This window comes from Cherax quadricarinatus, chromosome 1, assembly GCF_038502225.1.
Source record: "Cherax quadricarinatus isolate ZL_2023a chromosome 1, ASM3850222v1, whole genome shotgun sequence".
Taxonomy (NCBI): Eukaryota; Metazoa; Arthropoda; class Malacostraca; order Decapoda; family Parastacidae; genus Cherax; species Cherax quadricarinatus.
In genome coordinates, this window is record NC_091292.1 from 97685243 (window position 1) to 97710884 (window position 25642).

Consider the following 25642-nt stretch of genomic DNA (forward strand, 5'->3'; position numbering starts at 1 on the left):
AATCCTACCATCATGTAAAACAATCACAGGCTTCGTTTTACACTCACTTGGCAGGACGGTAGTACCTCCCTGGGTGGTTGCTGTCTACCAACCTACTACCTACAAATAATAATAATATATATATAACAATAATATATATATATATATATATTACTGCTCTGTTATTTTCATCAGTGCACACTCAAGATACTTGAAGAACCCTCACTGCTCTAGTACTTTGTGTTATTACTTCGTATTATTATCAGGTATTTCAAAGCTATGTATTAGGAGAATGAATTTAGGGTAAAACTTTTAAACATTTATTTTTACTGAAGAAAAATTACATAAAATTGAAGGAACTAGTAGAACTAGTTTTACATGTCGTGCACTGATGCAATGTTTTTTTTTTCCTTGCACATTAGTGCATGCTACATGACAATCTTTTACAATTTTTTTTAAATGGTACAGTACAATATTAGAAATTTAAGGCTGCAACCATTTCAGGGCAACAGAATAATAGTCATTAGTAAGGAATGCCAAGAAATAATTACAGAAAACCCTTTATTGCCTTTGCCAAATACATAAGCATGAACCTTTGCTTGAGAGTGGACAAAGACACCAGCACCAATTCACTTCCTTACATGTATAAAGGTATGTTACTTACAGGAATGGGTGTAAACTTGATCATAATAATTTACACGCACCTACTCTTGCACAAATGTAACAATTTTACCAAATTTATTTATTAACACAAGTATTTGCATCTTTTTAAGTGATCATAGTTGTGGGGGTACAAACATACAAATGCCAAGGTCCATACTGAAACAGACTTAAGGCAAAAAATATTTATTTAAATAGTACCTAAAAAATTTACACAGGTTGAATATACAGTGCTCATTATCAAAGCACATGGCCCTCCTGATAACAAAATAGGAGGACATCCTTTGACTTGGGGGGGGTAAATTGCCCCATGACTCATGGATGGTGCCCTAGAGCCGTGGGAGTGGGCTGATTTCCTTTTAGTCAGTTTAACTCGGCCCACAGGCTCTCAATTGGGTTAAAGTATGGGGAGTTCCTGGCTAATCATCGAAGGAAGGTACCTCTGTCACAAAGCCACTGGACAACAGATTTTGTGGTGTGGTAAGGAACACTGTTTTGCATAAAAACCTTGCACCCCACTGAGTGAAAGATTTGGGCAAATGATAATAGACTGATTCTAGGTACATTATTACAGCTAACATTAGTAGGGGCATTTTTCCAGGCTTCCCTGGATGTGCTTTTTGGTGTGGGCATGTCACAAACACCATTCCCAAGGAACCAATGCAACCAAGTCCTCACTAGACAAACAATCACTGGCTTTTACTATTTCCTTTTTCTGATGGCCTGCTTTATGTAATCCAATGATCTCTGCAATTGTCTCTTGTATCAGCAACATATTCCTGCCCATACTAATTTGTCAACAGCCAAAAATGCCTGACAAACTCTACCCTCAAGGCCACATGGTGCAGGGGGATAATGGATGTAAAACCATCCATCACACAAGCCCAGGATGCAGTCAGCAGCCACAGGGAATCCTGAAACATCCCACTTCGAGTTGCCAGGCCAGTATGAATTGTCTCGCTGACAAATTTGCCAGGATAGATATTACTCTGGACATCAAATTACAATTGGTGCCTTCCACCCAGCCTACTTTAATGATGAGCACTGTAGGAAATGTAATATGGTTAGTTTTTTCTTTTTGCAAGGTTGACATCACAGGTACACTTTTTTTTTTTTACTTTATACTACATTGCATTTGCACTGAATGATCCCCAGGTTTTAGGACTTTACATATAATAATACCACACTTGCAAAAGTATGATACTTGATGGTAATCTTGTTGCATATTTATACTACATAAACAGTAAAGAATGAGCACTAAACCATGAACTGGTTTTTTATTTAAATCTATCTCCTACAGCACCAAAGTTGCCATTGCCACTGTTATGGCATTGTCTACAAAACTAATTCTGAAACTCTACCAAAGTTGTACACACCAAAATACAGTTGAGAATCTAAATTCCAGAATCTTGAAGACCAGGATATGAACAACCAATAAAGATGCGATATCAGTACAAACGTGCAAAATGCTTCATCTATGACACTTGTTATAAATTTTATTACAAAAAGAACATTATTGTCTAAGCTTCCATGAGTGACATAAAGCTAACACACTTAATCACAGGGGCATCTACCTGATCACTGAGAGGTACAATAGTTAAATTTGCAAGACAAAAAACACAATACAAGATTTAAACAGTAAAACCCCCAAATTTTACAATCCTGTCAATTACAAGTGCATAATTCTTACACTTCAAAATATCTTCAAATAAACACAACTCATATTTTAAGTGGCAATGTATTACACAATGTATTTGATTAAATTTTCATAATGACCTTGAAAAATTTAAGTATGGAGAGACTGCACAAAGCTGACAAGTGGAGAAAGAGGCACAAATGTAAAGAGGAACTTTACTGATATGTTTTGCCCATGGAACAGTCTGCTTCAGACTGAAGAAACCTGTTCTACAAATTAAACCTCTCAAAGTTCCTCTCTGTTACTGTCTTTTTTTTTTCTCCAATGGAAGCATGAATATACTTGCAGAGTGATAACTATGCACCTTACTTTACACAAATTTTAAGAAGTAAAGGAAACTTCAAAATGTTCAGTGCATTTGTTCTACTCTGTTTAGTTGGGTATGGAATAAGTTCAGTAAATTAACTATGAAATAATTGTTCGTACAACTGGTCAAATATGAAATGTACTTTACAGAGTACAGTACAGTATTTAGAAAAGCTAAAGACAAACTTACTCTGCATCAATGAAGCCTTCATCCCATTTGAGCTAGAAAAATTGCCATAAGTAGAATTTTTAATAAAACTGTCCCCTAATGGGGTACGTTTATATTAAGATAATGTTTGATAAAAAAAAACATTTCTTCATGATGGTCAGAGGCAAGTCTTCATACATTACTTATTAATTTCTGCCTCCTTTTCCTTACAGCTCAGCCTAAATGATTATGTTATAAAATTACAGTGAACCTTCTCGTTACAGGCTAACAGAGGATGGGGTGTATGATATTGCTCATTGTCTGAAACTTCCAAATTGTGAAGTTAAATTATCAGGATCATCCGGCTGTCTTCTGAACTAGTGAACTTGGTCCACCAAAGCACAAAACAACCAGACACTAAGAATACGGGCATTGCAACCTGTAGTACTACAGTACATATTGTACTGTAATTTTATAGTAGTGTGGGATTTACTGTAATATTACTTAACTTTTGTGGTGGAGAGATGTGTTGTAAACTGCTATGACTTTATTCTGAGTCAGAGGTGTAAAACTCTACTAGTGAAAATAATGTAGATGGCTGAGATGTGCCACTGAGATTCCAGACTCAACCTTCTTTATTAGTACAAGTTTCTGCTTAACACTGAAAAATCAAGTTTCCTTTTGACACCACCACTTACTTTAGGTGCCATTGTTATTTCACTTTACTTAATATGTTAATCAAGTCACACAGCATAAGTGAGCACAAACAATAACCTGGCACCAGCAGCCTACGACTTGAGGGACAGTGAAAAAAGACAGGTCTCAGATATGGCCATTCTGGCCCATACTGCACAACGGAGGAGTTACTGGATTTGGTCTGATGCTTCAGAAGACAGCTAGACACAATCACTTCAGACAAAATCCAGAATTATTGATTATTTTCCATTTTGCTCGATTATTCCAACAGTTGTTGGGCCAATGTTTGTTCACAACTGCCAAGGTTCACAAGAGGTCCATTAACGAGAGGTTTTACTGCACAGGTACAAACACACCATCTTTGGTTCCACATACCCCTACATTTATGCTACTGAATTTGCAATATTTATAGGAGTGCTCAACCTGGGTACCAAAACTGCATTAATCTATAGTAAATTTCAACTATTGAGGCACTGTAAATTAAACAGGATTTTTTAACTAGATATTGTAAGAGCACTAAAAAAAGAAAGGTGCCTTGATGGCATAAAAAAAAAAAAATCTTGGTTTGAGGAATTGGAGCCATCCTCCCATTCCTAAGATTGAATCTGATTGCCTCACATTCCAAAGGCTCTCTATGACCCATAGGGGTTCAGTGTTCTTCATGAATAAAATAAAAGGAAAAAATTAGACATAACAGTAGGTTAGTTTCACAATGTTACTGATATTTGTACTTTTGTGCATTTTTGAGGTTAATACCAGTATTTAATGGCTACTGACATTTCCACCTGACATACAGATTAGATACTATTAAAAGCATCCACTTTTCACATTATATTACCCTCCCTGGGTGGGAAATGGCAGCTGTAATGAAAAAATTTCCACATGTACTGACAAAGGAGGTTTATGTATTTTTTTCAACTTTGTAATGCCTTTGAAACTTGATAATAAGGATGTTATCCCACTTCTTATATAGACTTTGGGGATTTTACTGCATTATTTAAATTCTAGATACAGATTACTGACTGCTTTGTGTTGACGTTAAACTAAGAAAGCCACGAGTTTAAGTTGTCATGCTGAAATATGACATCTATATGTATCATTCCTAAGTTTATTACTAGTCTACACTTTCAAGTTTACTTGCTACATAAACCGAATGTTTGTGTCTGTTTAAAAGAAAGCAAATTTATTATCCTAGTTAAATATCAGTATGAACTGCAATTCAGTTTAAAAATGTTGATTCCAGTGTCAGTGATACTGTGTTCTATTTATGAAAAGTGACTTACAATGTACAAGGTAATTTCTATGCAGTTCAGATGAGAAAAAGACACTATGTTTAATTTTCAAAAGCAATTTTAAATGATGACATTCTACCAGCCAAGTTAATCTCAAAAAATCTTAGGTATTAGGATGAATAATATTAACAGAAAACATTTAAACTATCTACTTTATATGCTTTCATAGAAAATATTATAACTTAGCCATCATGAAATTCATAACTTTTTGTTGCCTGCATTAAATTAAATATTGTAGGGTGCAGAAATTTGTCTTGAAAAATAATCTGAGATTGGCTGGAATAAAATAAGCAAACCAAAAATTTTGGGATAGGCTGAATTAAAAAATATTGTCATAAAATTAAACTACAAATTGTTTATAATATTTCCCTAAGTCAGATAATGAACTACAGTGCCTTAAACCACACACAATAAAAATTAATAAATAGGGCATTGTTCCTGCTGACTACTGTAGTATTAAAATATCAATACCATATAGATTCTCAAAGAATAAAGTAACTTGAGAGCTGCTAGGATAAGAAACTTGGCTAGTCTAAGATTCAAGGTGAAGGATTCCAAGTAATGATATGGGACTACGCTTAAGCTCGTTCAGAATATTTGCCTTGAGAAGGTCTGAGACTTCTTAACAGCTTTCTCATAATGAGGTATTGGGTACAAGATGAGGCAGCACTGGACCAAAAATTACATGAAAAAATCTGAAGGTTAATTTCACTAATGCAATGTATGGCACTTCTTATAAGTCAGAATAGATCAATAAAAAAAAATCAAGATGACCTAGAGAAATACACTACCATTTTCAAGTTCTTGAAACCATACAAAATGTTAATATGAAAGAACATTTGATAATGACTAGTACTAATGTTAGCATTTATAATACAGAATACTGTATTAGGATTACAGCAGAACCCTCGTATCCAAGAATTTGGTTTCTGCAGTTTCAGTTATCTGTGGCCCGAAAATAACCCTTAATTTTGCTTGATAACGGCACAAAGGTAGTGATGTTGGCAGTTCTTCAAAGCTTAAGAGAAGCAATGAAGTGCTTCCCATCAGTGAAAAAGTGGTAATTCTCCACTTGTTGTGCGTAATTTATCAATTAAGCTTTATCATAGATAGGTATGTAAATGAAAAATGACATATATAGGTTTCAGTACTATCTGTGGTGAAGGGTATCTGTGGTAGGTCTTGGAACATATTCCCTGTGGATACGGGGGGACTACTGTACTCCACTTTGATTATAGCAAGTATTATTTTATATGTGCACAAGCTGATGCTTGCCAGAATATTTCATTAATTGAAAATAAAATAGTTTCCACAATTATCCTCTTTTCTTTTGTGAAACCACCACATGGAAAGTCTTGCTCAAACACAACAGCTGATCTATTGTATTGTACTTACCTTTAACACAAAAAAGGCTTCTTTCTGCAGCAGTAGGTCCTATGACTCCATCAGAATACAAATTGGTTCTCAGTCACAATACAGTTAACAAAGTTACAAGATCTGCTTCTGACACTTACAAAGTGATTATGCAGATAACTAGCTGCCATTGGTTAACCATAATAGGATATAATATCACTAGGCTAACCTGGGTCCTGTTAACCCAGAGAGAACTGTTCTCAATGGGCTTGAACTGCTCATTAACTTGTCGCAAAATCTAATGTACAAGAGGAAGAAGGAAAAGGGAGCTGAGACCCACTGGGGTAAGTGCACCACACCCCCTGGGAACCCATATCCCCATCAGAATTATCCTCAAAGAACCAAGCCCTGGAGATGATGTGAGTATGACTAGAAGCAAAATAAACCATTCCCAAAGGCAGAAGGAAGCACACAAGTGTATATGGAAGCACTAACCCAAAAGTTTGAATGTACAATATAAGGGCAACCTGTGTAGTTACCAAATTTAGAGAGAAGGCCAAGAACCCAACTGCTAAAAGCCATCATTATACCACCAAATCATGCATCATGAGATAGAGTATAGAGTGCAAGAACTTCATACTTGACAGGAAAACCCTGGTTCAATCTCCCCACTTTCCCAAGCTCTATTAAATGTTGATGGTTAATTATACTCTACGAGCAGTCAGGAATTCATGATAGAACTGGTCTGGAAAGTCCATACTGTGCATGTCGATCACCTTCAATCTTCAGAAGGACCCTCCTTAAATATTAGCATCACAACTAATGGAGTACCTGTGTCAGCATCTAAGGCACTATGGTTTAGTATTTAGGGAAGCAAAAGGAAATAAACCTAAATGTAGATGTGAAATTGAACAGTCGAAAGCAAAATATTATACAATAGTATTCTTCTAGTAAACATCAGAGGAGACTCCACCACATGCTAGGGTTCACAGAGCAGCTAACTACATAGAGTACGCTACAAGATAAAACATAATCAACCTTCTTATAACAGCCACCAAATCAAATAGGAAAAATTAATAAATGCAATGAATGACCTGCTGTAAAAACGAGCTTAATGTAAATGCACAACCCCTCGACCAGCTTAGCAAGCACATTTGGAAAGTTTTAAATACTTATCCACCCAGAAATAAATCTTATTTGTTTTATTACTAGGCAATGGAGATCTAAGCATTCATCTTGAAAAGATAAACTTCTCTAGCAAAATCTATTGCACAGGATGTAATACAGCAAATTTGGCCTACTTGTAAGTTGCACAATCTTATCTAACATGTAATAATAAGCAATATATATATCAGGTCATACTAGTGTGAACAGTGATTGGATTTCCAATATGGCTGACGAGTACAAATTAGCTGAGTTTTAATCATGCAAAAACCCTCAATACCACCTTCCTTGATCTCTTAAGGTCCAACCAACATATGTATTATTATTAGTGAACTAGCCAGAATGGATGTAAGTGGATGGCTTCTCCACTGGATTGAAGGCTACCTCTCAACAGAAAGTCTTCTATGCCATTTCATGGGTGCAGAAGTGCAACTAGTCATAGACTTAGGAAACCCACAGGGAGGTGTCCTTTGTCCCACGTTATTTAATATTCTAATCAATGTCTTACTAAAAGTTATGCCTAGACAGTCTAATCAGTATATGAGTAGCACCAAAAACATCCCTAACCATGTACTAGATTTGCATCAGGACTGAAAAAACAAGATAATATTTAAAAAACAAGATACTATTTAAAAAATCAAGATACTATTTGAAAAAACAAGATACGATTTAAAAGGTACCTTTCCCTGTAGAGAGGCACAGTCTACAGGTTTCAGTTGTATGACAGGTCATGGCTGCAATTTGTGACCGGTTAGATATTTGAGATTTGAGGTCTTACTGTAGATCTGACTTATTGTAAGCAGACTAAGTTGCCAGTATAAAGAGAGGCTGAGAGCACTGAGGTGTGGCAGTTTTACCCTGGGTATACTGCTGTGAACATTGCAAAAATGATGTACAGAATTCTGTTTATATCACTGACTATGCTGTATTCTTATTAGCTCGTGTCAGAGAGCTTGCAGGACTTGAAAAATTGCAAAATGAAGTAATGTAGATCATCCTAAGATGTCCGTGTACCATCAAGATCCAGCAAAACACTAAACGCTACAGTTCAAAATCATCCAGTGTATAGATGCTAACCATCTACGTAGACAAGTAAAGGGTTATCAAGTACAAGGTCCAAGTGTCATGATGGACTATACACTGCCTCTATACTTATCATGGGCTGCAAGAATTCTTATGGATAACTTTTGCACAGTAAATATTCTCACTGTAGACCCAGAACATTCACACAAATACAACATGTGGGAAAATAATATTGAAGTTTACAGTGCAAGAAGCCTGGCCATAACCTCAATCTGTGAAACAACTAATAATGGAATACAGTAACTATCAAAGGTTCCACTCAATGGCTATTATCAAGCACAGACAATGTTGCCAAAGATGTCAAACCTATAGGGCTATGAGGCATTACACTATGAATGTAGTAAAACCAAGGTAAAAAACTTACTGGATTACTGCTATCCAGTGACACTGGTACACATGTGAACAGCACTGCATGAGGCACGAAAACTTATTAGGTCTAGGAATCCACAGGAAACCATATTACCTGGATAGACAGATCCCAGAATTTCCTAACGGTATTATGTCTTGTGGTGGTTAGCCAATGGCAAATACAGTTAATGGCAGGTAAACAACTAGTTAAGACAGAAAAAGGGCTAAATATATGACAAGAGGCAATGCATATTCTGACTGAGACATGGGATCCCAGATGGCATGAAACAAACTATATATTCATTACAGCACAGCACTGAAATGTATCTAATATCTATTGTTACTTTTAGAAAGAATAAAGCTGTTTATTTATTAATATTGAACCTAGTACGTACTATTTGAAAAAAAATGTGTAAAAGCTTTGCAGCAAATAATTATTTAATTACTTGTTGCTCTTCTATATCAGAGAGATCATCAAGCATGACTGGTCCATACTTCCCTTCTCGGAAAGCTCTGATGAATTTTGCTGCACATTGAATAACATCTGGAATGGTCTGAACACCTGTATGGTCACGAGCCTTCCTCAGCCAGTTGTTTCTGGAGTCGAAAAAAGAAAGATACAGTACTGTACTGAGTACAATAATTTACAGAGGGATGGTATAATATATGCAATATATTAAAGATAATATAAATTATCAAACTTCTCACCTGGCTGCTGCTGTTAGAAGAAGATGTTGAATGTTATCTGTTGGTTCAGATAATCCCAAGTGTTCCACATAGGAATGATTTCCACAAGAATTCAACCTGTAAAGATATTCAGATTTAAATTTTGTGTAATAAAATGTAAATACAGAATACTGAAGATTAAAGACATATATTACCATTCACAGGGAGAAACTTAGGTATGGTAATATAAGAGGACAATAACAGGCCTCAGCACAACTGTTTGGATCTCCTTCAACCTCTTTATGACTTCGAAAAAAAATCTAAGACCAGACAGGTCCATGTAATGCATCATGGTGTAACACTGCCTAACTGAGACTCTCTGACCGCGGGTTCAATCCCGGCCGGGGTATGGTTTGCATAAGTAAACAATGAAGCCAGAGCATCCTGTTCCATCACCAGCTTCCCTACCAGTAAACAAGGTGTGCAGCTGACAAGAAGATGCCTTATTCATTCCAAATTCATTACAGTTTCATGATACTGGCAGTGGAATTCAAGCAAAAAGCATACTATGTAGATTTAACTTAGGATAACCCAATACAGTGGTCCCTCGTTTATCGTATTTAATCCGTTCCTGGAGGTGCTACTATTATCGAAATCTACGATTTTCGAATCAATTTTCCCCATAAGAAATAATGTAAATACAATTAATCCGTTCCTGACACCCAGAAGTATTAAAACAAAAAAATTTTTTACATGAAATATAGATGTAGTACATAAACAATACAATGGGACATGATGAATGAAACATTAACAGCATAACACTTACCTTTATTGGCAATTCTTCTTAGTGTATGGAAGACTGGAGGAGGAGAGAGATTGGATTATTTACAGTTTGGAAGGGGAATCCCCTTCCATCAACACCTCAGGTACCAATTGCTTTTCTGGGGTTACTTCTCTGTTTCTTAATGCCACTAGGACCAGCTTGAGAGTCACTGGAGTCCTGTCTCGTAAAATAACTGTCCAGAGAGCTCTGTTTCTGGCGTCTCTTTAACCACTTTCATATTGTTCAATGATGTTTTTCTTAAATTCAATCGTATTTCTCACCTTCTTTACCAAAGGCTTGACACTAAGAGCTTTCTTTGGAGCCATGGTAGCTTATTTAGTACTTGCAAGCACTAAAATGAATGGAATATTATGAAATTTTTCTAGGAGCAAGTGAGGGGACCGTCGCTCACTGGTAAACAATGCCACACTGGCTGGGAAGGGAGGCTGCCCCGGCTCACAGCGTGCGTACGCATCCCGGACGAACTACTATTCGCGAGTCAGTCTACGATTAGAGAGCCCATTTTTTTACGAAAATATCGCTATGATTTCCGAAATCTACGACTCTCGAGCCCTACGATTATTGAGGGACCACTGTATATGTAGTCAAATAATGTGACTTATTGTTTCCATGAGAATTAAACCTTGAAACAATTGTAATATATTAAGATTTCTCTGTAAATATGTTTTACAGTGGTCTTGAAATCACACAGGTGTTATGGACAGATTGAAATTACATTACCTAAATATGTATTTTTTATTAAATCGATCATTTCCCACCGAGGCAGGGTGACCTGAAAGAGATGAAACATTTTCATCATCATTTGGCAAGACACCATCACTATGTTGTCAAAGGTGCACCTACACTACAGTTAAAAAACTGCAACATATCAACACCTCTCCTTCAGAGCTCAGGCACTGTACTTCCCACCTCCAGGACTCAAGTCCAGCTAATCGGTTTCCCAGAATCCCTTCATGAATGTTATTTTGTTCACGCTCCAACAGCACATAAAGTCACAAAAACTATTTGCCTGCACTCACTCCTATCTAACATGCTCACACATGCTTGCTGGAAGTCCAAGCTCCTCACATACAAAACCTCCTTTACCCCCTCCCTCCAACCTTTCCTAGGATGACCCCTACCCCGCCTTCCTTCCACTACAGATTTTTATGCCCTCCAAGTCATTCTATTTTGTTCCATCCTCTCTAAATATCCAAACCACCTCAACAACCTCTCCTCAACCCTCTGGATAATAGTTTTAAAAACCCCACACCTTCTGCTAATCTCCAAGCTATGGATTCTCTGCATTATATTCACACAATACATTAGGTTAGGATGTGTTAGGGACCTGTGGTAACCGGTTTCTAGCTTTTTTTTTTTCCCCGTGTGAGTTTTTTTTTTAGTGAGGGGGTGCGGGCTACCATCCACCCGTACCTTGGACCTACATTAGCCCTACTGTCTGCTGTCTTGCTCTAAGTTTAGGGTTTAGCTTTATGTTGCGAATAAAGCTGAGCTCTATCTAAGAGTTGGATGGTTGAGAGGAAGCGCGGTCCCATTATATGGTGCCATGGTGGCACGGTTACCAATGGGAGGTGGGAGCCTAATCCTGAGCCCTCTCGGGGTGGGGGTGTGGCATGCAAAGAGTACGTAACCTTTATTTGGCGTGTGTATACACCCTCATTGAAAGGCTATCTCCCCCAACCAGCGAACCAGTACAGTGGACCCCCGCATAACGATGGCATCACATAGCGATTTTTCCGCATACCGATTACTTTTATCGCAAAATTTTTGCCGCGCATACCGATTAAAAACCCGCTCACCGATTTTCGTCCGAGACGCGTCCAATGTGCCCTCAGCCAGCCTCACATGTGCCGCCCGTCCCATTGTTTACCAGCCAGCCTCCGCGGTAACATCCAAGCATACACTCGGAATATTTCGTATTATTACAGTATTTTCGGTGCTGTTTCTGGAAAATAAGTGACCATGGGCCCCAAGAAAGCTTCTAGTGCCAACCCTACACCTCAAAGGGTAAGAATTACTATAGAAATGAAGAAAGAGATAATTGATAAGTATGAAAGTGGAGTGCGTATAGCCGACCTAGTCAAGCTGTACAAGAAACCCCAATCAACCATCGCTACTATTGTGGGCACCAGAAAGACAATCAAGGAAGCTGTTCTTGCCAAAGGTTCAACTGTGTTTTCGAAACAAAGATCGCAAGTGATGGAAGATGTTGAGAGACTCTTATTGGTGTGGATAAATGAAAAACAGCTAGCAGGAGATAGCATCTCTCAAGCGATCATATGTGAAAAGGCTAGGAAGTTGCATGAGGATTTAATTAAAAAAATGCCTGCAACTAGTGATGATGTGAGTGAATTTAAGGCCAGCAAAGGTTGGTTTGAGAGATTTAAGAAGCGTAGTGGCATCCATAGTGTGATAAGGCATGGTGAGGCTGCCAGTTCGGACCACAAAGCGGCTGAAAAATATGTGCAGGAATTCAAGGAGTACATAGAAACTGAAGGACTGAAACCTGAACAAGTGTTTAATTGTGATGAAACAGGCCTGTTCTGGAAGAAAATGCCAAGCAGGACCTACATTACTCAGGAGGAAAAGGCACTCCCAGGACATAAGCCTATGAAAGACAGGCTTACTTTGTTGATGTGTGCCAATGCTACTGGTGATTGCAAAGTGAAGCCTTTATTAGTGTATCACTCTGAAACTCCCAGAGCGTTCAGGCAAAAGAATGTCCTCAAGGATAATTTGTGTGTGCTGTGGAGGGCAAACAGTAAGGCATGGGTCACTAGGGAATTTTTCTATAACTGGTTACACCATGCATTTGCCCCCAATGTGAAAAATTACCTAACTGAAAAGAAATTAGAACTTAAGTGCCTCCTGGTGTTAGACAATGCCCCTGGTCATCCTACAGACGTGGCAGAGCGACTTTATGGGGACATGAGCTTCATTAAGGTGAAGTTTTTGCCTCCTAATACCACGCCTCTCCTGCAGCCCATGGACCAGCAGGTTATTTCCAACTTCAAGAAACTGTACACAAAAGCTCTGTTTGAAAGGTGCTTTGTAATGACCTCAGAAACTCAACTGACTCTAAGAGAGTTTTGGAGAGATCACTTTAATATCCTCAATTGTGTAAACCTTATAGGTAAGGCTTGGGAGGAAGTGACTAAGAGGACCTTGAACTCTGCTTGGAAGAAACTGTGGCCAGAATGTGTAGACAAAAGGGATTTTGAAGGGTTTGAGGCTAACCCTGAGAATCCTGTGCCAGTTGAGGAATCCATTGTGGCATTGGGAAAGTCCTTGGGGTTGGAGGTTAGTGGGGAGGATGTGGAAGAGTTGGTGGAGGAGGACAATGAAGAACTAACCACTGATGAGCTGATAGATCAACTTCAAGAGCAAGAGGCCAGACCTGGGGAAACTGGTTCAGAGGAGGGGAGAGAGAAATTGAAGAAGTTGCCTACTACAAAGATAAAGGAAATCTGTGCTAAGTGGCTTGAAGTGCAAACCTTCATGGATGAAAATCACCCTCACACAGCTATTGCAAGCCGTGCTGGTGATTATTACACTGACAATGTTGTGAAACACTTTAGGCAAGTCATAAAGGAACGAGAGGTACAGGCCACTATGGACAGATATCTTGTGCGAAAGAAGTCCAGTGACTCTGAAGCTGGCCCTAGTGGCATTAAAAAAAGAAGGGAAGTAACCCCAGAAAAGGACTTACTACCTCAAGTCCTAATGGAAGGGGATTCCCCTTCTAAACAGTAAGAAGATAATGCTCTCCCCTCCTCCCATCCCATCAATCATCACCAGATCTTCAATAAAAGTAAGTGTCATGTAATTGTGCATGCCTTTTTCAGTTTGTGTGTATTAAAATTAACATTTCATGTGGTAAAAAAAATTTTTTTTCATACTTTTGGGCGTCTTGCACGGATTAATTTTATTTCCATTATTTCTTATGGGGAAAATTCATTCGCATAACGATTATTTCGCATAACAATTATCCCTCTTGCACGGATTAAAATCGTTAACCGGGGGTCCACTGTACTAGGGTCGAATGATGGGGCCCCATCATTCGATCAGTACCCAGGTTCAAGCCAATGAGAAGATGGTTTTGGCAATCGCAGAGGTGTTGTGGGTACCACCTGCCTGTCTGCCCTTGTCATTCCCATTCTAGAGTTGGTTGAAGCACGGTCTGATCTCTAGTGGCTTCTATTCTGCCTTGCTTACCGTGGAGTGCACTAATACCTATTGTTGTACATAGTGTATATAGTGTACATACTTCTGTTCTTCTAGGTAGTAGGTTGCTAGACAGCAACCGCCCAGGGAGGTACTACCGTCCTGCCAAGTGAATGTAAAACGAAAGCCTGTAATTGTTTTACATGATGGTAGGATTGCTGGTGTCCATTTTTCTGTCTCATGAACATGCAAGGTTTCAGGTACATCTTGCTACTTCTGCTTACACTTAGGTCACACTACACATACATGTACAAGCATATATATACATACATACCCCTCTGGGTTTTCTTCTATTTCTTTTTAGTTCTTGTTCTTGTTTATTTCATCTTATCTCCATGGGGAAGTGGAACAGAATTCTTCCTCCGTAAGCCATGCATGTCGTAAGAGGCGACTATAATGCCGGGAGGGGCTAGTAACCCCTTCTCCTGTATATATTACTAAATGTAAAAGGAGAAACTTTCGTTTTTCCTTTTGGGCCACCCCGCCTCGGTGGGATACGGCCGGTGTGTTGAAAGAAAGAAGAAGACTTCTGTTCTTACTTGGTGAAGGATAATATAATTCAAACGTTTTTTTGCTGTGTTTATTTTGCTCCCTTTACACCCAGGATAACAGGCCTTTGAATTCCTGGGTTGTAATACCCTCAGACACAACATCTCCACTGCCTCCAGCCTTCTCCTTGTTGTAACATTCACCACCCATGCTTCACACCCATAGAAGAGCATTAGTACCACTATACTTTCTTACATTCCCCTCTTTGCTTCCATGGATAATATTCTTTGTCACCACAGACTCCTCAGTGCTCCATTCACCTTTTTTCCCTCATTAATTCTATGATTCACCTAGTCTTTCATAGACCCACCTGCTGACAAATCCACTCCCAAATATCTGAATACATTCACTTCCTCCATACTCCCTCCCTCCAAACTGTTATCCAATCTTTCATTACTTAAATTTTTTGTTATCCTCATTACCTTGTTTTTCCCTATGTTTACTTTTAATTTCCTTCTTTTACATACCCTTCCAAACTTGTCCACCAACCTCTGCAACTTCTCTTCAGAATCCCCTAAGAGCACAGTGTCATCAGCAAAAAGCAACTGTGACAACTCCCACTTTGTGTTACATTCTTTCTCTCTTAATCCCACACTTCTTGCCAATACCCAAGCATTCACTACTCTTACAACCTCATCTATAAATATATTGAACAACCATGGTGACATCATGCAGCCCTGTCTAGGGCCTACTTTTACTGGGAAATAATCTCCCTCTCTCCTACATACTTTAACCTAAGCCTCACTATCCTTGGATTTTTTTTTTAACACATCGGCAGTCTCCTGTTGAGGCAGAGTGACCCAAGAAAAGAAACTTTCACCATCATTCAACAGTTTCACCATCATTCACACACAATCACTGTCTGTGAAGAGGTGCTCAGATACGACAGTTTGGATGTCACTCCAAACAGCAAATATTCCAAATCCCTCTTTTTAAGTGCAGGCATTGTGCTTCCCATCTCCAGGACTCAAGTTTGGCTAACCAGTTTCCCTGAATATTTTCACAAAATATTACCCTGCTTGGAAATATGTACCATAATAATTAACCCAGGATAATCCAATATAATCAAACAATATGATTTATTTATATGTTTTGATGAGTATTTTACAATGAAACAATTGTAATATCATAATTATTCCTTTATCACAGTGATAGCAGACTAAATCAGTAAAAAACTGAATAAACAACAATTCTTTCTTTCAATAAACCAGTCATATCCCACCAAGGCAGGGTGGCCCAAAAAGAAAAATGAAAGTTTGTCTTTTTAAATTTAGTAAGTTATACAGGAGAAGGGGTTACTAGCCCCTTGCTCCTGGCATTTTAGTCGCCTCTTACAACATGCATGGCTTACAGAGGAAGAATTCTGTTCCACTTCCCCATGGAGATAAGAGGAAATAAACAAGAACAAGAACTAGAAAGAAAATAGAAGAAAACCCAGAGGGGTGTGTATATATATGCTTGTACATGTAAGTGTAGTGTGACCTAAGTGTAAGTAGAAGTAGCAAAACAAAAGACACCAGCAATCCTACCATCATGTAAAACAATTACAGGCTTTCGTTTTACACTCACTTGGTAGGACGGTAGTACCTCCCTGGGCGGTTGCTGTTGACCAACCTACTACCTAGGTAAACAACAATTATTTGGACTAATTTATGCTGTGTATTTTAAGTGGAACAATGTCGGGCTAAGAATTTTCCCCATGTTTGAAGTACTAAAACTCCTTGAAACACATCTAATATGAAAAGAAATAGTTTAAATAGTGTTAAACATTTAAAATAATAAAAACTGTAAAACAATCAAAATTTGGCATCAATAAATTGTAAAAAGCAAATATTGCTGGCGCATCTGCACTAGCAATATTTGCCGATGAGTAATCGTTTATTGCCAACTTCACACACAGGCAATTTATTTTCTAGGTATATCACAGTTAAAAGAGATAAAGGGATGAAGAACAAAAATATAAACTAAAAATATGCATGCTTAAACAGTAAAAAAATCGAGAGTGCAAAAAAAAAGACATGTGAAGCTTAATAGTTGATATTTCGTATAAGTAGGATTTTCTACAACCAATACAATTATCATTTATTATTTTACCAGTACAGAAGGTAGTCTGCAATGATGTCTTCGCCAACCAGATGGTCCTTAATGGTGGCAGCCAGTGCTAGCTTCAGGCCAGTCACCATATCTTTAATCTTTGGAAACATCACACCAGGTGTATCGAGTAAGTAAACTTTAGGGTACTCACAAACCTTAAAAGAACAAAAAAATACTAGAATAATAATTCATAAAAATATTCATCGTACATTTTTATGAAAAATACCAGAATAGTAATTCATAAAAATATTTACTTGTATACTTTTCTGCCTGTCTAGCTGTAAAATATGCATATTCCTCTCATCATACAACTTCATACATTTAACAAGTTAATACAGTACTATCTTTTTAATTCTTGCTTCCTCTATATTTACCTGGAGATTGCCTGGAGAGGGTTTTGGGGGTCAACGCCCCCGTGGCCCGGTCTGAGACCAGGCCTCATGGTGGATCAGGGTCTGATTAACCAGGCTGTTACTGCTGGCCACACTCAAGCTGACATACGAACCACAGCCCAGTTGGTCAGGTACTGACTTTAGGTGCCTGTCCAGTGCCTTCTTGAAGACAGCCAGGGGTCTACTGGTAATCCCCCTTATGTATGCTGGGAGGCAACTGAACAGTCTTGGGCCCCAGACACTTATTGTGTTGCCTCTCAGTGTACTCGTGGCACCCCTGCTTTTCATTGGGGGAATGTTGCATCTCCTGCCAAGTCTTTTGCTTTCATATGGAGTGATTTTCGTGTGCAGGTTTGGTGCCAATCCCTCCAGGACCTTCCAAGTGTATATTATCATGCATCTCTCTCACCTGCATTCGAGGGAATACAGATCAAGGACCTTCAACCGTTCCCAGTAGTTTAGGTGCCTTATCGCACTTATGTGTGCCACGAAAGTTCTTTGTACACTCTCCAGGTCTGCAATGTCGCCAGCCTTGAAGGGGGCCGTTAGTGTACAGCAGTATTCCAACCTAGAGAGCACAAGTGATATGAAGAGAATCATCATGGGCTTGGCATCCCTAGTTTTGAAGGTTCTCATTATCCATCCTATCATTTTCCTAGTGGATGAGGTAGTACATTTGCTCTCTTAAGAGTACACTATGGCACAGTACAAGACTTGTTACCTATTTCTTCATCTATCCATTTTCACTGTTCTTTTCTGTTTCGGTCTTCTTCCACTCACTCCTTTGCCAGCTTCATCTATCTTCAAGATTATTAATCCACAATAACCTAAGAAAACCAAGCAGTGTGGCTTTCTTTTTGTGAAGGTCCTTCAGATCTCTTCACTAAGATGAAACCCACAACAGTCAACTAACACCTGAGGCAGTTGGTTTACATAAGTCTTCTCTCACTACATAATTGAAATTGCATCCTTAATGGTTGTGAAGCAGATGCTCTACCACCGAGCTGCAAGTCATGTACCTGCTGAAGACTAGGGTAAAACAAAGATACTTAACGAGGCAAGCCTTTACTAAACAAGATTTTGCTAGGGAGTGAAATGTAAGGAGTTATGAAAACCAGTTGGTAACAGAAGGTAGGAAGTTGATAAATTTACAAAGCACTTTGATAAAAAGGTTATTCAGATCTTTTGACAATATAAAGAATATGGGAGGGCCCCACTCATACAGCAGGTTAGGTTTCAGGATACCACTGTAAAGTGAATCATAGCCTTTTTTCACTTGCTAACATGTTTACACAATCATATATTAAGTGAGCAATATAGCTAGCCTAAAAAATGCATGTACAGTGCACACAGTAACATTGGGTATATTTCCTTACATGCTGCAAGTGTTCATCCAGCAGTAAATAGGTACATGGGTGTTAGCCGACTGGTGTGGGTCACATCCTGACGATGGTAGTATACCTTAGATAGGGCTGGGCTCTGAAATGAGCTGAGGTAGGATAACAGCTTTTAGCCTGTAAAATTGGTTTGTGTGCAAAAAAAAAAAAAACTCATCTCTATCCCCTACAATTACCATTACCAGTCACCAGTATTCCTCTATTAATCTGTTAAAATCAAAGGTTTGCTGTACAGTTATATGCTTCCATTGCAAGCCAAAACTATAATATAAAAATATAACAATTCACAAACAATCTGAAAATAAAACAAATAAATCCTAGGAATACAAACAGCACAATACTATGACTGGAACAATACACGAATAACCCGCACACAGGAGACTGAAACACATGATGACGTTTTGGTCTGACAGACTATTAACTAGTCTCACGGAGACTAGTTAATGGTCTGTCAGAGAAGCATGAAGGTAAAGGAGTCTTTGCTGAATATGTGCACATTCAGTATTATCTTTTCTGTATTTTTTTTTACTCATTCTCTCATTTTCTTATTTGTGTCTTTTTCTTTCACTGCTGCTTTTTTTCTTTTGCCCCTTGTATGTTAATATTTTACTTTCTCTTCTACTGCTTGTTAACAGGACACCGCTGACAACCCACAATGTCTCCACCTAGTATTTGGATATTTCTAAATGTTAAAAGTTTAACCTGCAGATAAGAAACTGCTAAACCCTAATGCATTCTGCTTTATATTATTATCTGCTATATGATCCTTGTGGGTTTAGCACTTATGATTATAATAATTATAATGTATTATTATCTATTTTTTTTTCAACAAGTCGGCAGTCTCCCACTGAGGCAGAGTGACCCAAAAAGAAAGAAAATCCCCAAAAAGAAAATACTTTCATCATTCAACACTTTCACCTCACTCATACATAATCACTGTCTTTGCAGAGGCGCTCAGATACGATAATTCAGAAGTCCCTCCAAACTGTCAATATCCCAAACCCCTCCTTTAACCCGTAAACGGTGCAAACGTATATACAGTGGACCCCCGCATAACGATTACCTCCGAATGCGACCAATTATGTAAGTGTATTTATGTAAGTGCGTTTGTACTTGTATGTTTGGGGGTCTGAAATGGACTAATCTACTTCACAATATTCCTTATGGGAATAAATTCGGTCAGTACTGGCACCTGAACATACTTATGGAATGAAAAAATATCGTTAACCGGGGGTACACTGTATATGTTTTTTTAACATTTGAAAGTATGTAAAGAAAGTAGATCTTCTTTTTGTTTTTTTTACATTTGAAAATGTGTAAAAAAAACTTTGATCTACTTTTTTTTTTGTTATATTTGAAAATATGTAAAAAAACATAGATCTACTTTTGTAGCACTACACATGTGAACGTAGATCTGCTTGGACCGTTTACGGGTTAAAGTGCAGGCATTGCACTTCCCATTTCCAGGACTCAAGTCCAGCTAACTGGTTTCCCCAAATCCCTTCACTAAATATTACCCTGCTCACACTCAAGCACCTCGTCAGGTCCCAAAAACAATATCTTTCCGTTCACTCCTACCTAACACGCTCACACATGCTTGCTGAAAGTCCAAGCGCCTCGCCCACAAAACCTCCTGTACCCCCTCCCTCCAACCTTTTCGAGGACGGCCCCTACCCCACCTTCCTTCCCCTACAGATTTATATGCACTCCAAGTTATTCTACTTTGATCCATTCTTTCTAAATGACCAAACCACCTGAACAACCCCTCTTCAGCCCTCTGACTAATACTTTTAGTAACTCCACACCTCCTCCTAATTTCCACACTCTGAATTCTCTGCATAATATTTACACCACACACTGAAGTTAGACAGGACATCTCCACCCATACAAAAGTGTTAGTACCATATACTTTCCTACATTCCCTTCTTTGCCTCCATGGATAACATCACAGATATCTCAATGCACCACTCACCTTTTTTCCTTCATCAATTCCATAGTTAACCTCAGCCTTCATAAACCCATCTGCTGACAAGTCAACTCCCAAATATCTGAAAACAATCACCTCTTTCATATTCCCTCTCTCCAATGTGATATCTAATTTTTCTTTAACTAAATCATTTGATACCCTCATCACCTTACTCTAATCTATGTTCACTTTCAACTTTCTACCTCTACACACCCTCCCAAACTCGTTAACTAACCTTTGCAACTTTTCTTTAGAACCTCCCATAATCACAGTATCGTCAGCAAAAAGTATTTGATTCCCCATAATTTAATAGCATCCCTCTCTCCAACACCCTAGCATTTACTTCTTTTACAACCCCATCTATAAATATATTAAACAACCATGGTGACATTACACATCCCTGTCTAAGACCTACTTTTACCTGGAAGTAATCTCCCTCTCTCCCACACACACCCAAACCTGAGCCTCACTATCCTCATAAAAACTCTTTACAACATTTAGTAACTTACTACCTATTCCATATACTTGCAACATCTGCCACATTGCATCCCTATCCACTCTATCATATGCCATTTCTAAATCCATAAATGCAATGAAAACTTCCCTACCTTTATCTAAATACTCTTTACATATATGCTTCAATGTAAACACTTAATCTACACATTCCCTACCCACTCTAAAGCCTCCTTGTTCATCTGCAATCCTACTCTCTGTCTTACCTCTAATTCTTTCAATAATAACCCTACTGTACACTTTTCCTGGTATACTCGGTAAACTTATTCCCTTATAATTTTTATAATCTCTTTTGTCCCCCTTCCCTTTATATAAAGGAATTATACATGCTCTCTGCCAATCCCTAGGTACCTTCCCCTCTTTCATATATTTATTAAACAAAAATACCAACCACTCCAACACTATATCCCCCCTTGCTTTTAACATTTCTGTCATGATCCTATCAGTTCCAGCTGCTTTACCCCCTTTCATTCTACATAATGCCTCACACACCTCCCCGACACTCACATCCTGCTCTTCTTCACTCCTAAAAGATGTTATACCTCCCTGGCCAGTGCATGAAATTACTGCCTCCCTTTCTTCAACAACATTTAGAAGTTCCTCAAAATATTCCTGCCATCTACCCAATACCTCCAGCTTCCCATCTACTAACTCCCCTACTCTGTTTTTAACTGACAAATCCATTCGTTCCCTAGGCTTTCTTAACTTGTTCATTTCACTCCAAAATTTTTTCTTGTTTTCATCAAAATTTCTTGACAGTGCCTCTCCCACTCTATCATCTGCTCTCCTTTCATAATAATGTTGGTAGAATTACCGACAATATGTAAAGTAAAATGACACAAGTGCAACTAATGTGATGTTTTACTGTGGCAACGTTTCGCTCTCCAGGAGCTTTGATAAGCCGTTACAGCTTGACAAAGCTCCTGGAGAGCAAAATGTTGCCACAATAAAATGTCACATTAGTTGCAAATGCGTCCTTTTACTTTACATGCTCTCCTTTTGCACTCTCTCACCACTTTTCACCTTTCTTTTACTCTCCATATACTTGGCTCTTCTTATAACACTTCTGCTTTGTAAAAACCTCACATAAGCTACCATTTTCTCCTTTATCACACTCTTTACTTCATCATTCCACCAATCACTCCTCTTTCCTCCTGCACCCATCCTCCTATAGCCACAAACTTCTGCCCCACATTCTAATACTGCATTTTTAAAACTATTCCAACCCTCTTCAACCCCCCCACTACTCATACTTGCACTAACCCACCTTTCTGCCAATAGTTGCTTATATCTCACCCTAACTTCCTCCTCCCTTAGTTTATATACATTCACCTCTCTCTTACTTGCTCTTGCCATTTTCCTTTTGTCCCATCTACCTCTTACTCCAATTCTCTCTTACTTGCTACAGATAAATATTACAGCTTCTCCTCACTTAATGATGGAGTTCCGTTCCTAAGACCACTCCAGTAAACAAATTTGTCGCTAAATGAGGAGCATACTATAATGGTAGTGGGTTTGTGTCAACCATTTCTGATATTGTTTTAATGTCACCTTTGCACCATTTATAACATTTCTGGTATATTTTCAAATGTTTATACAATAGTGCACTGTATATTGTAATAAACAGAATAGAGGAAATCAGGTCTAATATATGTACATTATTTGGGTATGCAAACTGGTCAGAGAGCCCATCATAAGTCCGTGCCGTCAGTAAACGAGTACGTCGTTAAGTGAGGAGAGACTGTATTATATTAAAAAACTGTATAAAATCTATATGGGTTACAGTACTACTCTGCTCTGTTTTGTAGAAAAATAAAATGACTATGAAATAGTTACAAAGATGCATTTACAAAAGGGGCCCCACTTATACAGTGGGTTAGGTTCCCGGCTACTGCCATAAGCGAAAATTGCTGTAAAGCGAATCGTCCTTTTTCACTTTTAAATGAATTTAAATGCCTGATAACATGTTTACACTATTATATAAGTTAGCAATATAACTAGGTATAAAGAACAATAAAGAAGTAAAATGCACATACAGTATGCTCATTACTTACTCTAAAATATTTGTAATCTTAATGTATTCAATTCAATTCAAGTTGTTAGGTAAGACACATATGCAACAGTTAGGTATCTTTATTGTGAAACGTTTCGCCTACACAGTAGGCTTCTTCAGTCAAGTACAGAAAAGTTGATAGAAGCAGAAGATACTTGAAGACGATGTAATCAGTCCATCACCCTTAAAGTTTTGAGGTGGTCAGTCCCTCAGTCTGGAGAAGAGCATTGTTCCATAGTATGAAACAATATGGAGAAGAAGTGACAGGATGGAGCTTTTTATAGCGCCAAGAGGTGAGACGTAGGCCACTAGGAGAGATAAGAACTCAGATGTTGAGAAGGCAGGTCCCTCTCAAATCCAGCCTCTCTCACTAGTGGAAGTTGTCGAAGTTGATTGCAGGTCTGTACCAAGATACCCTTGTGTTGCAGTGTCTGACAGATTGAACATTAAAATGGTATAAAATACCGACAGGTTGTTAGGTAAGACACAATTGCAACAGTTAGGTATCTTTATTGTGAAATGTTTCGCCTACACAGTAGGCTTCTTCAGTCAAGTACAGAAAAGTTGACTGAAGAAGCCTACTGTGTAGGCGAAACGTTTCACAATAAAGATACCTAACTGTTGCATATGTGTCTTACCTAACAACCTGTCGGTATTTTATACCATTTTAATGTTCAATTCAAGTTGGGTTACAATATGGGGTTTACAGGTTTTGGGTATTGTGTGGTTTACATGTTATAAAATACTAATTACAGAGGGAGCCACTAGAGCACCTAGCATGGCTAGGCATTTCGGGCAGACTTAAATTAATTCTTAACATTAAATCCTTACAGATTATGGTATTAAGGCTAAGTGACTACATAATTTGTGAGTTTAGCAATGTGAATGCTTTTGTTTTGGCACAATACAAGGTGTCTATATTGGAGTATCATAGGCAAACTTATGACTAGTTAGGATTTATTATTTTAAGATTAAGATTAGTATTTCTGGGTTTATAGTCAGTGGGTGAGTGAATGTAATTATGAACCACCAGGTGGTTATCATGTAGTTAGTTGACAGGGTGTATCAGGGAGATAAGATGTTTTCTAACTGTAGTTTTGAAAGTGATGAATGTGTCTGCAGTTCTAGAGTTTTCAGGTAGGGTGTTCCAGATTTTAGGTCCTTTGAAATACATTGAATTTTTATAAAGGTTTAGTTGAACACGGGGAATGTCATAGAGATGTTTGTGTCTGGTGTTATGCCTGTGGATCCTGTCACAACTATCAAGAAAGCGTTTTAGGTCAAGGTTAATATTGGAATTTAAGGCCCTGTAGATATAGATTGCACAGTAGCAAGTGTGGATGTTCTGAACAGGGAGTAAGTTTAGATCTATGAAGAGTGCGGGGGGGAGTGTTGCCAGGGATGGGATTTAGTGAGGCGAGGTGAGTATTATTTATTATAGTAAGTCATGTGTGGTAGATGTGGTAGATGTGGTAGCCCGTCTAGTGACCACACGTCACAATTATGCTATTTATTTTGCTATAATTGTATATATTTTCTTTTTTTCACAACTACCCTTAGATGCCATCGTAAATGAGAGAATGAGAAAGACATGGAGACTGTAAACAAACTGAGAGTGAACAGATGGTGGGCTGCCCGATGAACACGGTTCATATACGTTCATCCAATACATCATTTTTTAGAGCGAATGATGCTATGAGTGAAGGGATATGAAAGGAATATTTTTCTACAGTTACCACACAGTAATACTATACTGTACACAGCTTCTCTGGTGTTGGATTTGAGAAAACTTAATTCTTGTCATCACTCCTACAAACCGCCAGGCTACCATATCTCACATTTATGTCAATTTGTTCTACTGTTGGTGTATGTAGCGTGTTTCTTATATAATTTTGAAAAAAATATCATAGATGGATTAATGAAAATGCTATATTAATGTAATATATGACATCTAAAGAGCTCCAGTGATTATTATTATTATTATTATTATTAATTATTATTATGGCATCATCAACACTACTGAGGCACTCTTAGTGATTTTAATGTGTACATGCACATCAGCACAGTTTATAAGTTTATTTAAGTATAGGTACACATAAGTACAATTATATCAGAGCATATATAAAATATAGTAGTAGGTTGGTAGACAGCAACCACCCAGGGAGGTACTACCGTCCTGCCAAGTGAGTGTAAAACGAAGCCTGTGATTGTTTTACATG

At 38.1% G+C, this 25642-nt stretch overlaps 1 protein-coding gene across 2 annotated transcripts in view; it reads right to left on the bottom strand.

Moving 5' to 3' along the window:
- Positions 1-285: 285 nt before the first annotated feature.
- The window catches only part of LOC128689318 (mitochondrial ribosome-associated GTPase 1), a 38609-nt gene continuing 13252 nt past the window's right edge, over positions 286-25642 (bottom strand). For both annotated transcript variants that reach the window (XM_070085038.1, XM_053777468.2), the window contains 3 exons: positions 17103-17257; positions 9434-9529; positions 286-9322 (listed from right to left, as the gene is read on the bottom strand). In XM_070085038.1, coding sequence (XP_069941139.1) covers positions 9160-9322; positions 9434-9529; positions 17103-17257 — 414 coding nt within the window. In that variant the 3' untranslated portion in view covers positions 286-9159. The remainder of the gene's footprint in view (positions 9323-9433; positions 9530-17102; positions 17258-25642) is intronic.